Source organism: Lithobates pipiens, unplaced genomic scaffold (assembly GCF_037356315.1).
Source record: "Lithobates pipiens isolate NorthernLeopardFrog02 unplaced genomic scaffold, aLitPip1_a1.2 Scaffold_16, whole genome shotgun sequence".
NCBI classification, from domain to species: Eukaryota; Metazoa; Chordata; class Amphibia; order Anura; family Ranidae; genus Lithobates; species Lithobates pipiens.
The window spans coordinates 323777562-323792194 of record NW_027507748.1 but is presented as its reverse complement, the minus strand read 5'-3'; the positions used below and the strand labels follow the sequence as shown (position 1 = coordinate 323792194).

Below are 14633 nucleotides of genomic sequence, written 5' to 3'. Positions count from 1 at the left end.
GTTGCAAATAGGTCTATTTCTGGCCTTCCCCAGCATGACACAATCTCCTCGAACACTTCCTTGTTGAGGGACCACTCGTCCTGACCTATCTTCTGGCGACTGAGAAAGTCGGCCAGTAAATTATGCGTTCCCTTTAGGTGAATGGCTGATATTGAGGACAAGTTCTTCTCTGCCCAGCAGAAGATTCTGTCCGCAATTACCTGGAGTGCAGGGCTTCTGGTTCCCCCTTGCTTGTTCAGGTAGGCTACTGCTGCCACATTGTCTGAGCGAACCTGCAGATCCCTGCCATGTAACTGGGACTGGAAGGTTTCTATAGCCTTCCAAACTGCCAGAAGTTCCTTCTGGTTTGAGGAACGACCTGTCTCTAGGTCCGACCAGGAACCCTGGGCTAAGGTTCCCTCTAGGTGGGCACCCCAACCTAGCGCACTGGCATCGGTCGTGACCACCACCGTAGCTTGTGGGGACCAGGGAAGACCCCTGTCTAGGTTGACCTGGGCCCGCCACCACCAAAGAGACCTCCTGACTGCCGAGGATAGGGGCATAACCTGATCCAGGCTCTCCTGCCTGCCATCCCAATAACGGAGCATGAGTCTCTGTAAAGGACGCTGATGATGCCTTGCCCAGGCCACCGTTGGAAAGCATGATGTCATCAACCCCAGGACTCTCATAACCTCCCTGACCTGGGCTTCCCGACCAGATTGAAGCTGGGCTACCGCCTGCTCTAGCTTGCAGATCTTCTCCTCCAGAAGAAATACCCTCATTTCCACCGAAGAAATCCTGTATCCTAAATACAGGACCTCCTGTGAGGGGGTCAGCTGGGATTTTTCCTGGTTTATCAGCCACCCCAGTGAGCGCAGGAAAACCAAGGCCTCCTGTATGTCCCTCTGCAGTTGTTGGGCCGACTGGGCTATGAACAGTAGATCGTCCAGATATGGGATCACTGTTATAGCCTTGAGCCTTAATGGGGCCAGTGCCTCTGCCAGAACCTTTGTAAAGATTCTTGGTGAGGCTGAGAGCCCGAAGGGGAGAGCTCGAAACTGGAGGTGTAACACACCAGTGTTCAACCTCACCGCCAACCTGAGAAACCTCTGAGATTCCAGATGAATCGGGATATGCAAATATGCATCCCTGAGATCCACTGTGGCCATGTGACAGCCCTGAAACAGGAACTTGGTTACCGAGAAGATTGACTCCATCCGGAACCGCTTGTATTTTATAAATCTGTTCAGGGGGTGGAGATTCAGTATTAACCTGAACTTCCCCGAAGGTTTCTTTACCACGAATACGTGGGAGTAAACCCCCAAGCCTCGCTCCTCCTGAGGCACCTGCACCATTACTTCTTGGTCCACCAGATCCCCCAGAAGAAGAGCTTTCTCTTGGTCCCTTGGTAACCTTGTTACTTGAAAATTTGGGAGGGGAACTGAACCAAACTCCAACCTGTAGCCGTTCCTTATTACATCTCGAATGAACGGACTTTCGGTTGAAGCTTCCCACTGTGGGAGGAACTTCCCCAGTCTTCCTCCCACCGGGACGCAGGAGTCACTGGGTTTTAGGGGAGGGTTGAGGAGGATTGAATAAGATTCCTCCTCTGCCTCTTCCCTTGTGACCTGTCCAATGCTTTTTGGGGCGAACCTCCCTTTCCTGCAGGTTCTGCTACCTGGGGCTTCGAAAAAGGCGCTTCCCTTCAGGTCTCTTTTTCCTTTCTGGGAAAGCTTTCTTCCTATCCTGCGTGCGCTCTAACGCCTCTTGCAGGCCGGGCCCGAACAAATGATCCCCTGAAAAGGGTAATCCACATAACTTCAATTTTGAAGCTGTGTCTCCTGGCCAGGTTTTAAGCCAAACGGCCCTTCTGGCAGCGTTCACTAGTGCTGCAGATCTAGCAGCCAGTTTGACTGATTCTGCAGAGACATCAGCTAAAAAGCCCACAGCCTTGAACAGTAGCGGAAAGGACTTCAACAGCTGTTGCCTAGAAGTACCCGCAGAAATATGCGATTGTAACTGTGTAAGCCAACACTCCAAGTTTCTGGCCACACAGGTAGCTGCTAGGGCCGGTTTAAGCCCGATGGAAGAGGCATCCCAGGCTCTCTTAAGCAGCACATCTCCCCTCTTATCCATAGGGTCCCTGAGTGAACCCATATCATCAAAGGCCAAATCTGTCCTCTTAGAGACTTTAGCCAAGGGAGCATCTAATTTGGGAACCTTGTTCCAGGGATGCACCGCATCCGACTCAAAAGGGAACCTCCTTCTAAGGCTACCTGAAAAAAATTGCCTTTTTTCCGGTTGTTCCCACTCCAGCAGAATCGCCTCCACTAGCGACTTATGGACGGGGAATACCCTGTCTTTCATCACACTAGACCCTTGATACATCATGTCGTGTTTTGAAAGCTGGACCTGTTCTTCCCTGATCTCCAAAGTGTCATATATAGCCTTGAGGAGGTCACCCACATCATCCAAAGACAGCTTGTATCTGGCTGATCTAATGGCCTCTTCCTCCCCCTCAGATTCAGAAGTAGACTCTGTCCTAGAGGAGGCTAATGACCTGGGTAACCTCTCCCTATCCACCTCCTCCTCCTGACTTGGTTCGGATAAGGAAGGCATACTCACGGCCCTGGGTAAAGGGACAGAGGGACCCTGCATCCTATCCATCATGTTTTTGAAAGATTGGAAGGTGGATGCAATCTCATCCTTTACGGATGTTAAAACATTGTGACAAGCTGCCACCGAGTCCTCTTTCACCAGGCTACTGACACAATCCGGGCAAAGCGGCTTCTCCCAACCGGTGCCTAACTTAGCCCCACACACGGCACATTTCCTTCTGGGCAAAGGTATCTGGGCTCTGTCCTGTTTAACCTAAAAACAAAGAAAAACAGGGTCCCATTAAAATACCACCCCTGACCACACCACTGTGCTTCTAGGGTCTGTCTAGGAAGTGCCCCCCTTCACCAGCAGGTTCTCCACCCCGGGAAGGTACTACGGGTCAGAGTGACCCCCCACCCCCCAGTGTAAGTCCTGGTCTGCCCTCACCAAGCTTACCTGAGAGGTACTGGAGCCTGTTGAACCGGAGTCCACCTGCACAACTGCACTCTCCATGGTTCCTGTGTCTCACTCAGTCTCTCTGAGCCTTCACACCGCTCCAGGCAACCCTGTAGTCACACCGCCGCGCCCAAAGGACTGGAACAGATCCTGCGGCGCCCCCTGATGACGCGAATCCGGTGGAAGTGCATCTCTCCCACTTCCGTACGCCAGAGCGCAAAGACTCCACCCCGACGCCGAGCGTTCCTTACGAACGCACCGCTCACAGTACCCGGACGCCGGTCGGTGGAACGAACGTCTCCCGCCGCCATCCGACCGACAGGTACGAGCGGTTAGCGCTCCGAGGGGGGAGATTGCCGCGCATCGGGGTCCCATTCTCTCCGAACGTTTTAAATGGCAGCGGGGACTGAAAGCTACCCTCTCCTCCCTTCGTACGGACCGAGGGGTGCTAAGGGTCAGGTCCATCAAGGTGCTCTCCCCAGGCAAAACCCCTGAGAAGGAGCTCCCCTTACCAGTTCCAAACGTGCTCCTTCCCGTCCGGCAGGAAACACAAAAACTGAGGAGGGCCTGGAGGACCACACCTTTTATTTAATTGGCTTGACGTGTTTCCTGTCCCGGAGGGAGGAGCCCTATATCTCAAAGGCTGTCCTGGAAGACGATATGAGAAAGTTCAAATTTGGTCTCATCTGACCAGAGCACCTTCTTCTACATGTTTGTTGTGTCTCCCACATGGCTTCTCGCAAAAAAACTGCATACAGGACTTCTTTTGGCTTTCTTCTTGCCACTCTTCCATAAAGGCCAGATTTGTGGAGTGCATGACTAATATTTGTCTGGTGGACAGATTCTCCCACCTGAGCTGTGGGACTCCACAGCTCCTCCAGAGTTACCATAGGCCTCTTGGCTGCTTCTCTGATTAATGCTCTCCTCGCCAGGCCTGTCAGTTTAGGTGGACAGCCATGTCTTGGTAGATTTGCAGTTGTGCCATACTCTTTCCATGTTCGGATGATGGATTGAACAGTGCTCCGTGAGATAGTTCAAAGCTTGGGGTATTTATTTTTATTTTTTTATAACCTAACCCTGCTTTAAACTTCTCCACAACTTTAACTCTGACCTGTCTAGTGTGTTCCTTGGCCTTTATGATGCTGTTTGTTCACCAAGGTCCTCTAACAAACCTCTGAGGGCTTCACAGAACAGCTGTATTTATACTGAAATTAAATTACACACAGGTGGACTCCATTTATTAAATAAGGTGACTTCTGAAGGCTATTGATTTCACTAGATTTTAGTTAGGGGTATCAAATTAAAGGGGGCTGAATACAAATGCACGCCACACCTTTCAGATATTGATTTGTAAAAAATGTTGAAAACCATTTAGTCTATCACATAAAATCCTAATAAAATACATATTTACGTTTTTGGTTATAACATGACAAAATTTGGAAATTTTCAATGGCTATGAATACTTTTTCAAGACACTAAGAAAAACTTGCACCAAAGGCACTTCAATGAACACTAGCACTAAGAGAAACATATAGACTCTCGGCTCTGTCCTCCTGCGGAAAATTCTACTTATTTGGCAGTCTCAGATTTTAATACTTTGCGTCACTTACCCCAAACAAGCATTACAGCAGGTGAAATCAGAAAGTCAGGCCTTCTAAAGGGGCATATGTAACTTTATGTACTTATACCAAGTCAGCGAAAGAAAAAGAAACCCAAACCCACTGGTATTAAAGACAGGCTTCTAGCGGAAGTGAACAATGGCAGCTTAAGTTTGGGTTTCCTTTTAATTGCATAAGCTAACCAGTGTTGCGTGTGCCTGTGCATTTAAAACAGAAGTAATGGACTGGGAAAAAAATAATCATACTTGCCTAGATGGCTGCAGCACTGATCTCGGATCCAGTTGTCCCTTGCTGCCTCCAAGACCGAAAACTGAGTGATCAAACACTGCCGATTGCCCAGCTCTTGCTTTCAGCCTGCAGAGAGCTGGCAACTGTCAGTTGCCAGCTCTCTGCTCCTCCACTCCACCGTTCACTGGAGGCTGAGCCAGCTGTCGGTCCAGGCTTCTGAGTGGATCCTTAAGGAATCAAAAAAAATTTGACCAATCAGGGGGAGTAGAGGGCTGTTTCCACCTCGTTTCTACCATGTGAGGACCAGATTTGACAGAAGCTGAGATAATCAGTAAAGACCCCTTTCACACTGTCAGACCATTCAGGTCCTCCTGTCAGTTTTGTCCGTGGACCTGAACGGGCACCCCATGCTGGTCTATGGAGCGACGGATGTCAGCGGTGACATGTCCGCTGGCATCTGACCCGGTCCGATCCGCCAAAAGCAGATGGATGGCCCCTACGTTCGGAACTGTCGCTGGCAGATCGGGTGAGATCTGATGAAAACGGACATGCTATCCCTTTTCATCTGATATCTCCATAGAATCCAGAGGTGCTCGACAAGCCCCTCCCTGCTCAGTGAGCAGAGAGGGACCTGTCATCCGCCGGCTCAGCGGAGATCAACGGAGAGATTCCGTGCAAGCGGATCTGCCTCATCTGAATGAGGCCTAAAACTAATTTTTTAAACCAAAAAATTACAATAGAAACGATTCCTGAACTCACCATTTCTCATTTTGTACAACTGCACATTCTTCTGAATGTACTCTGCAAACTGCACCGTATCTCCAGCCTCTCCCACACACAAAAGAAGGATCTTCTCACTCATCTTGAACATTTTGTCCGCATCTGTAGTAAAAAGCACAGTGGCATATTTATAAATAATATAAGCGGATTTTGCATCTTTTGCACACGTTTAAAAATTTTAGGCCTGAAGATTGCATAAAACCCCCAAAATATTTATTTTCTGAAAGCAGAAACCCTAGAGAAGAAAACAGTGGTAGCTCCAATTTTTTATGTCACTCAATATTAATGTAAAATCTTAGTAAAAAAACAAACAAACAAAAAAAACACACATTAAAAGTTCATTTTTTGGGGGCACAAAAACACAATAAATTACACAATTTTTTGGTAAAATATAAAAGCGGAGGTTGCACCGAGTAAATAGATATCCGAGATGTCAAACCTTAAATTTGCGTGCGCCCATGAAATGGTGACAAACTTCAGTACCCTATATTCTCTATAGGCGACGCTTTAAAAACCCCCTTTGGGTCATCAATTTAGCATAAAGGAGAACCGGTTCTAGAATTATTGCTCTCATTCCGGTGTACACAGGAATATGTATAGCAACCAACACTTTCAGGCATAGGCACCCCGCTACGTGCGTTTATGTTTGTACATTAGTATATGTGGGGGGGCATTTTATGTGCTTGGGTGTAACTTTATTTTTTACAAATTAACCACTTGCCAACCACTGCACACCGATATACGTCGGCACAATGGCAGTGGTGGGCAAATGGGCGTCCCCTTTAAACACGTGCCACCGCGTACAGCATGACTGTGCCTGCGGGACCGGCGGACTCTATGTTCGCCAGTCTCCCGGCGATCGTGTGACGGAGCCGCAGAACGGGGAAGTGTTCGGGGAAACGATTTCCCCGTTCTCCCTTGTGTCATGACAGAGATTGCTGCGCCCTGTCATCGGGAGCAGTGATCGCTGTCATGTGAGTTGAAGCCCATCCTCCCACAGTTAGAATCACGCTCCAGGACACACTTAACCACTTCATCACGCCCTAGTGGTTATCTCCTTCCTTGCCAGTGTCATTTACACAGTAATCAGTTTTTTTATAGCACTGATAGCTGTATAAATGACAATGGTCCCAAAAATGTGTCAAAAGCGTCCGATGTGTGCATCATAATGTCACAGTCACAATAAAAATAAAATAAAAAAAATGGCAGATCGCCACCATTACTAATAAAAAATAAAATAAAAATAAATAAAATGCCATAAAACTATCCCCTATTTTGATAGGCACTATAACTTTTGTGCAAACCAATCAATATAGGCTTATTGTGATTTTTTTTTACCAAAAATCACAATAGAGTAGAAGAATACATTTTTTTATATATTGTGGGGCATATTTATTATAGCAAAAAGTAAAAAATATAGCATTTTTTTCAAAATTGTCGCTCTTTTTTGTTTACAGTGCAAAAAAATTTTAAAAAAAAAAGTGTCGCAGAGGTGGTCAAATACCACCAAAAGAAAGATCTATTTTTTATTGAGAAAAAAAGGACGCCAATTTTGTTTGGGTGCAACGTCGCACGACCATGCAATTGTTAAAGCAGTGCAGTACCGAATCGCAAAAAAGTGCTCTGGTCAGGAAGGGGGTAAAATGTTCTGGGGCTGAAGCAGTTAAACAAAAAGAGACTTTTTTAAACTTTATCCCCCCACCTCCCAAGTCACATAGGGGACAAAAAGTCCCCAATGTGATGATTTTTTTTTAGGCGACAGGTTCTCTTTAATGAGACATGCATGTCTCCCCTGTGCTCCACTGAATGTAATGCAATGCACATCGCAGTGAATAAATTCTTTCCCGGCTTTGATGGCCGGGGAAACAGTCAATGGGGATCAGGCACGGCACTTTCAGGTCAGCAACAAAAAGGGGAGGAGAGCGGATGTGTGTCCCCTCTACCCGGTGGCACCTGCTATGCTAGGCCTGCAGATGGGCAAGCAGAGCCCGTGACACATAGTGGGGGGCACACATGGGGTGCATAGAGCATTCGGGTGGCATCCCAGGCGTCAGGATGCAATTTCTTGTCGCCACAGTGCCTGGACTTTGTGGGGCCCTGGCTTATATATGCCTTTATTTGAACATATTGGTAAAGAAATACAAACATTAGGATGAAAGTGAAAATTCCAGTCTCAGATATAAAGGAACATGTTTATGAAGAGTATGAGAATAGGTGGTAATAAAAGTTTGGGGTTTTTGCTGAGAACGGATATGCAGAAAAGCAGGAAGCTGCGAGGAGCTGCAGATTCTTTCACTTTCACTTCCAGCAACTCACACCAACACCATGATGTGACAGATTTCTACAAGGACTCGCAGCTCTCAAAGCAGCCCGCACACGCTAACATTCCCTTTGTTCACCGCCTCCCATCTTAATACAGCTCCTCAATAAACACATTTTTAAACACTGCTTCTTTCAACTCTTCCCTGTGTTTCATTGTCAGGCTCATACATCTGGCATAGGGATAATGCAAATACATTATTTAAAGTTTAAACGCCAGGAATTCTATTTTCTGCAAACTCAGATCTAGCTTGGCTCAATGTAAATATACATATGTGATATCCAGAGGGCCATTAAAAGTCACTGTAGTAGTCTGAGATTCTTGGTGCTTCTCCACAGACTGCCCCTCTGTACAATGAACATGGGTGATTGGGATAGGGGGGGTATTTGCTTGCTTGACACTGCCACTATTCATAAAATTATTTCATAGAAGTCATTTTTTTTTCAATTAATACAAGGCGATCTCTGATTGGATGAGGTGGGGACAGTGAATCCACCACCCCAATTTCTCGTCCAATCACAAAATATCTCCTATTTGTTGAAAAAAGACATTCTATGAATAATGGAGGTGCTGAGTGAGTGACCCCACATAGTCGGTGTGAGGAGAAGCTGCTTACATCAGTGGTCATCAACCCTGTCCTCGGAGCCCACTAACAGGCCAGGTTTGCAAGATAACTGAAATACATCACAGGTGATCATTTGCTGCTCAGTGATTGCAGTATTCTAGTCTGCATCTCCCCAAGGGAATACATAAAACCTGGCCTGTTAGTGGGCCCTGAGGACAGGGTTGATGACCACTGGCTTACACGGAATCTGGAAAATCATGGCCTTCACTCTTTCTAGCAAGGGCTACTACAGTGATTTTCAGCATCCCCCAGAGGTCCTCCAAATATCAGATATAAATACTTAGGCCCCTTTCGCACAGGGTTGTCCGTATTTAGCATCCGATTGCTCAGCGGGGATCACTGTTGATCCGGCAGATGACAAGTCCGTCTCTGCACTGTGCAGGGACAGACCTGTCAGAGAGTCCTCTCTCTCCTATGGGGGGGGGGGATCGGATGATTATGGACCGCCTGTCCATTTTCATCCAATCCGAACGACAATAGGGTTTCAATCCGTCTGGATTTTGCAGATCGAGCTGGATCCGCTGTCAGCAGACATGTCACTGCTGACATCCATCGCTCCATAGAGCTGTATGGAGCAACCGTTGAGATCCGCCTAAAAAACTGACAGGATGATCTGAACGGTCCGCACGTGTGAAAGGGGCCTTACATCAAGCCAATCTGGATTCTGGACCAATGCAAGTATGCAAAAAACATAATTCTCCGGAGTTCAGCTTTACCAGAGAACTTTCATTTTGTTACTTGAGGCCTATATTACCTTGGCTTCATGGCTAAGACTAGCCATAGACAGATCGAAATCTTGATCCCTCTATGGGCAGGCTAGTTGTTGATCAATTAGCTTCAATACAACCAACTGGTCATCTTTTTTTTGTACAATTACTGTCGCCAGATATAACAAGTAGAAGTAATCACATTCTGACAACAGGGAAATCTCCCACTGTCAGAACACAATAGCGCAGTTAGATGGATTCCCCCATTAACACTGAATGTGTTGATGGGTAAATCCATTTTTCTTTCCACGGTTGAAGGATAGAAAATTGCATAATGTATGGCTAACCAAAGCCTTGCAAACTTACAACATTAAATTCAGTGAAAGAATGTCAAGAAACCAATGAAGATGCTTGCAGCTCAAGAAAAAGGCAGTTAGTGGGGTCCAGAGGCCAGGCCTTAGTAACAAAGGAAAACTAGCGTAAAACAGGTACACAAAGTCAACTTATCTGTTTAAATTAGCTCTATTTGTGTTAAGAAAATTATAAAAACTTCACGATTACAGTGTTGCATGACCATGCAATTGCCGTTCAAAGTGTGACAGTGCTGAAAGCTGAAAAATCGCCTGGGCAGGAAGGGGGTGTAAGTGCCCAGTATTGAGGTGATTAAGTTTTGACAATAAAACCCGCAAGCTGATTGGTTTCAGTGCAGAGCTGCACCAGATTTTGCACTTTCCAGTTTTAGTAAATCAGCCCATGTGTCCAAAATTTTCTTATGGGGCCACAGTACATGGATACCCAGTAAACACACAGGAGTGACACTAAACATTCTTATTCTTCAAAAATAATCCACTACTTAAAGTAGTTGTAAACCCTTATATATAGCCAGTGAAGTGACTGGCCTCAGGCGATACACAGATGAAGCAAATCCTACTACATAAGTTGTATCTGTTTATCTGTAGCTGTCTTTACCCTATAGCCATTCAAAGTGCAGGATCTTTCAGCTCTGAAAAGCAGGGGGTGGAGAGCTGAAGTTACATCAGTGAGGAGAACTCGGAGAGCTGATTGGAAGAAAGGGACACCCCCTCCCCACAGCACTCTGGATTGAAGTACCCACTATAGTAGGATATGCTTTGTTCATATTTCATGTCTGAGGTTTACATCCACTTTATTGTTCCTGTAATCTATTTTTCATAAACTGTTTCTTACTGAATTTTTCTGCCTCTGATGTCCTCAGCGAGTTCCCAAACCTCTCTTTTTTCCCTTAACTTCAGTTTGTTTGGAGTGAGCAGTGCATACTAGTTGTGGTCAAGTCAATTGTACTTCTCTAAGCACACTATAGGTCAACTCATTAGCGAGCGAGAGAGTAGCTACATTCCTACATACAGTGAGACGATGGAGAATGATAGTAGCCACCCTCTAACAGGAAGTCAATTCACAGCAGAAAAAAAAAAATTTAGGGGAGGAGGTTGAGAGCAATAGCAGGTCCTTAAAATGTTTGTTAACCCCAAAAAAACTATTATTAAATCCTGTTCCCTTAAAGCATGTTATACAACAGTGCTTGTGCTGTGTCATTTGCCCCTCTCATATCACCTAAAATACATGACTGATCCTGACAGTTTCTACCCTCCCCTCTCTGTACTGACCCCGATATATCAAGGCTGCAGAACTCTGACACTGTAGTCAGCGTACGCGTCTCTGTCATCTGCAGCCTGCTCTGTGTCTCCTGTGTGCTCTCCCCCTTTCCCACTCAGCCTGACAGCTCCCCATCCTCAACTCCTGCTCTAGAAAAAAACATTTTTTATTGTCCATAGTTCCCTCTGGTATAGAATAGTAAGCCCCCCAGTGCATGTCATTTCTAAAAATATTCGGTATAATAGCTTACTTCAGAGAGCCGTTTATGTGACTGCCCGCCAGTCTCCTCCCCTGGTCTGATGTCAGCAGGGGTTTCCCAGAACCTCACTTTGCAGCTATCAGGACAGGAGACTGGCGGGCAGTCAGCTGAGCGCCGATTGGCACTCTGAAGCAAGCTATTATACTGCATATTTTTAGAAATGACGTGCATTGCAGAGCTTACTGTTACATAACAGGGGGAACTATAGGAAAAAAAAAAGATCCAAAGATCGGCTACAGTGCCGACATTGCAGGCTTCCTGGACAGGTAAGTGTCTTAATATTAATGCCCGGTACTAAGGATGAGCTCAGGCGTGTTTGCATACTCCATGTGCAGAGCCCACCACGAAGTCAGCGCATCACTGCGCTAATCACAGGCAGCGAGACATTGCCCCAATGCACGGCTGCAGAGATCGGGCAATATCTCACTGACTGTGATTAGCGCAGCGCTGCACCGATTTCCTGGCGGCCTCAGCTCGTAGAGTATACGAACACGCCTGAGCTCATCCTTACCCTGTACACACAATCCAATTATCGTACAAATGATCGTCCGTTTTTTTTTTGCATGCTAATCTCAGATCGAATCTGATGAGTTTACTAAAGTCACAAAAATTCTCGTACGACAGAAAAAAAAAAAAAAATTGGAAGTGATGTCAAGTGTTGTAATGCATTTGTATTGCATTTTCGGATGACAGCTGTACTGATTAAATGAAAATCGTACAAAAAAAAGTTTCCATGCATGTCTGATATAATCATATCGGATGGACTGTTCTGATCGGCTCTCGAAAGTTCTGTACTAACGATCCGATTAACATACGATCGATTTGAAACCAGCATTTTTCGTACGATGTTCAGATCGTGTGTACGGGGCTTAAAGTGGTTGTAAACCCTTACAAACCACTTTGACCTACAGGTAAGCCTAGATTAAGGCTTACCTGTAGGTCCAAGAAATATCTCCTAAACCTACACCGTTTAGGAGATATTTGCCCGAAAACAGGCACCGCTGTCTATGGCGCATGCGCCGTAGACAGCGGCATGCAGGCGCACTGAGCGCGGCATTCTCAGAGACGGAGCTGCCGCGCGTGTCGGCTCCCGTGCGCATGCGCGGGAGTGACGTCATCGCGGCTTCGCCGAATGACAGCGGCGGAACTGCGAGACCCCACCAAGAAGATGGATGCGGCGGACTACATGGGACAGCGGCGACTTCGCTGGCTCCTGTGTCAGGTAAGTGACACATAATGGACTACTATGCGATGCATAGTAGTCCATTATGCTTTGCCTTTGCAGGGAATGAAAGAGGAAGTAAACTCATCAGAGTCATTAAGAGTCAGCAGCTGCACTATTTGTAGCTGATGACTTTTAATTTACGTCATGAGGGGGCTGGACCTCCTCTTTAAATTCCACTTTATGAATAATATTAGCTTTTATTGCTGTCTGTGCCCCCATTAGTGAGATTCGCTTCTCTGTGTGTTCTGTTTACCAGTATCATTGAAAGTGAAAGTAAGAGAAAATGCCAACTGTTAGGCTGTCCCCAGAAAAGTAATGGAGGGGAAACCTTCTATTAGGGGCACTAGTTCTGGCGACAAGCAGGGATTCCTATAATTTGCAGGGATTTCCTCTCACTTCCTGTTTGTCTACAGGACAGGAAGTCAGGGGAAATCTCCCCAATGGGACACAGATGGTGAAAATAAACCTTACATGTGTTTTAACCCTCCCTTACTCTATCCTAAATGCAAATCTAGATCTGCTTATAACAAATTACTTTAAGGATGCAGACTTGAATAGGATCTTAGGTGTCACTCTAATTACACTAGAAGGTGATATAATTGTTAACGATCATGGAGTGGGTGGCACAGTTCCATGTGTATATAAGACATAAGAACTCATCATGTGGCATGGCGGGTCAGGATGGTGATAATGGCAGTCAGGTGCGGTGTGCACTCACCGTGCTTCATCTTGATGATACTGTTAGCACACACGGTATCGGCGGCCACCATCACGTAGTCCGACCCCTGGATCCCGATCAGATACTCCATAGCTGGACTGTGTTCTTCCTTTCTTGTAAATCAGCTCCCTGGGCTCAGGACGTTACACAGCAATTCAGCTCAGGCCGGGATCCTGGCGCACTCCTCTGACGTCACGAGCGGCGCCGCTCGCAAGGGATGCTGGGGATTGTAGTGGAGAGCGCCAATGACTTGCCTCTTTCCTCCTCAATCCTTCTCTGTTTGAGGATTTTAGTCAAAATAATGTCAAAAGTGTATTACTGTATTTGTGTAAAGCAAAAGAAGGGCTAAAAATTGTTTAATCAGTAATTCTTTTAGTTCTAATTTGTCCTGACGTGGTTGTGTACTTACATTGGGGGACATCTGTCAAGCAAATTATTGACGAATCAGACTGCCTCTTAAGCTGGCCATACATTATACTATTTTCTTGTTCAATTCCATTTTGATTTACTTTCAACTATGCAGTACGAGGGGCTGCCTGATTGTATACAACCTGAAAGTGTTTAGGTCTGACCTCATGTTATATGGTTTTGGTAAATCGAAAAGAAAATTGCAAATGTATGGCCAGCCTTAGGACTCATTCATACTAGTGTGCCTCTCTGAATAGCAATCTGCATTCAAATCGCTGTTCAGAGAGCATTTGGCAGGCATTCTATCACCTCCTTACAGCCTACTTTAACCCCTTGAATCCTGAACTAGCGAGCATGTGGTTGCAGTGAATGTGCAGAGTGACCCCCTTCACTTTAACAGGTCTCAGTCAGCCAAAAGCGACAGGGGGTATACTTCCTAACTCAAAGCACCATGGCCGTAGCATGTGTTCACCCCCCCCCCCCCAGCTAAAAAAGGGGGTAGCGGTTGGGGAGGGGGGGGGGTGATAAAAGCAGGGCTCAATCGTGAAGCAGGGAAGTTACCACCCCCCAACCTCACATATGATCAAGCACTTCATTAGAAACATTTCTGTCATAGGTGCAGGGCTGCTGCTAGACTATTTTGTGCACTAAGCACTTGTACCCCCCACACAAAAAAACTTCAACATTTTAAAGGGGTTGTAAACCCTGAAGGTTTCTCCCATTAATGCATAGAATAAATAAAACCTTCTATAGTGAACCCCCCCCCCAGCCCCCCTTTTACCTACCTGAGCCCGATCGTTCCATCGATGGGGATGAGCATAACAGCTCCAGCCACTGTCTCCATCTTCATTCAACAGATTGATAGCTTCCGCTGATGTCAATTAAATACATTGACACAGGAGCCAAGGGGCAGGGCCGAGGTCATGCTCTCTGTGCCAATGGATGCAGTAGCAGGACTCAGGCGCACACCCGCATGAGTGCCCCCATGGAAATTGGGTTTCACTTGAGAAATGGAGGAGCCAGGAGCATCGCTGAGGGACCCCAGAAGAGGAGGATTGGGGCTACTCTGTGCAAAACCC

General features: G+C 46.4%; 1 protein-coding gene across 1 annotated transcript in view; it reads right to left on the bottom strand.

Moving 5' to 3' along the window:
* The window catches only part of PSMB2 (proteasome 20S subunit beta 2), a 36160-nt gene extending 22794 nt beyond the window's left edge, over positions 1-13366 (bottom strand). Inside the window, exons 1-2 of the mRNA XM_077481726.1 lie at positions 13147-13366; positions 5640-5762 (exon numbers count right to left, since the gene is read on the bottom strand). Of these exons, the coding sequence (XP_077337852.1) occupies positions 5640-5762; positions 13147-13237 (214 nt within the window). The 5' untranslated portion in view covers positions 13238-13366. The remainder of the gene's footprint in view (positions 1-5639; positions 5763-13146) is intronic.
* Positions 13367-14633: the final 1267 nt, after the last annotated feature.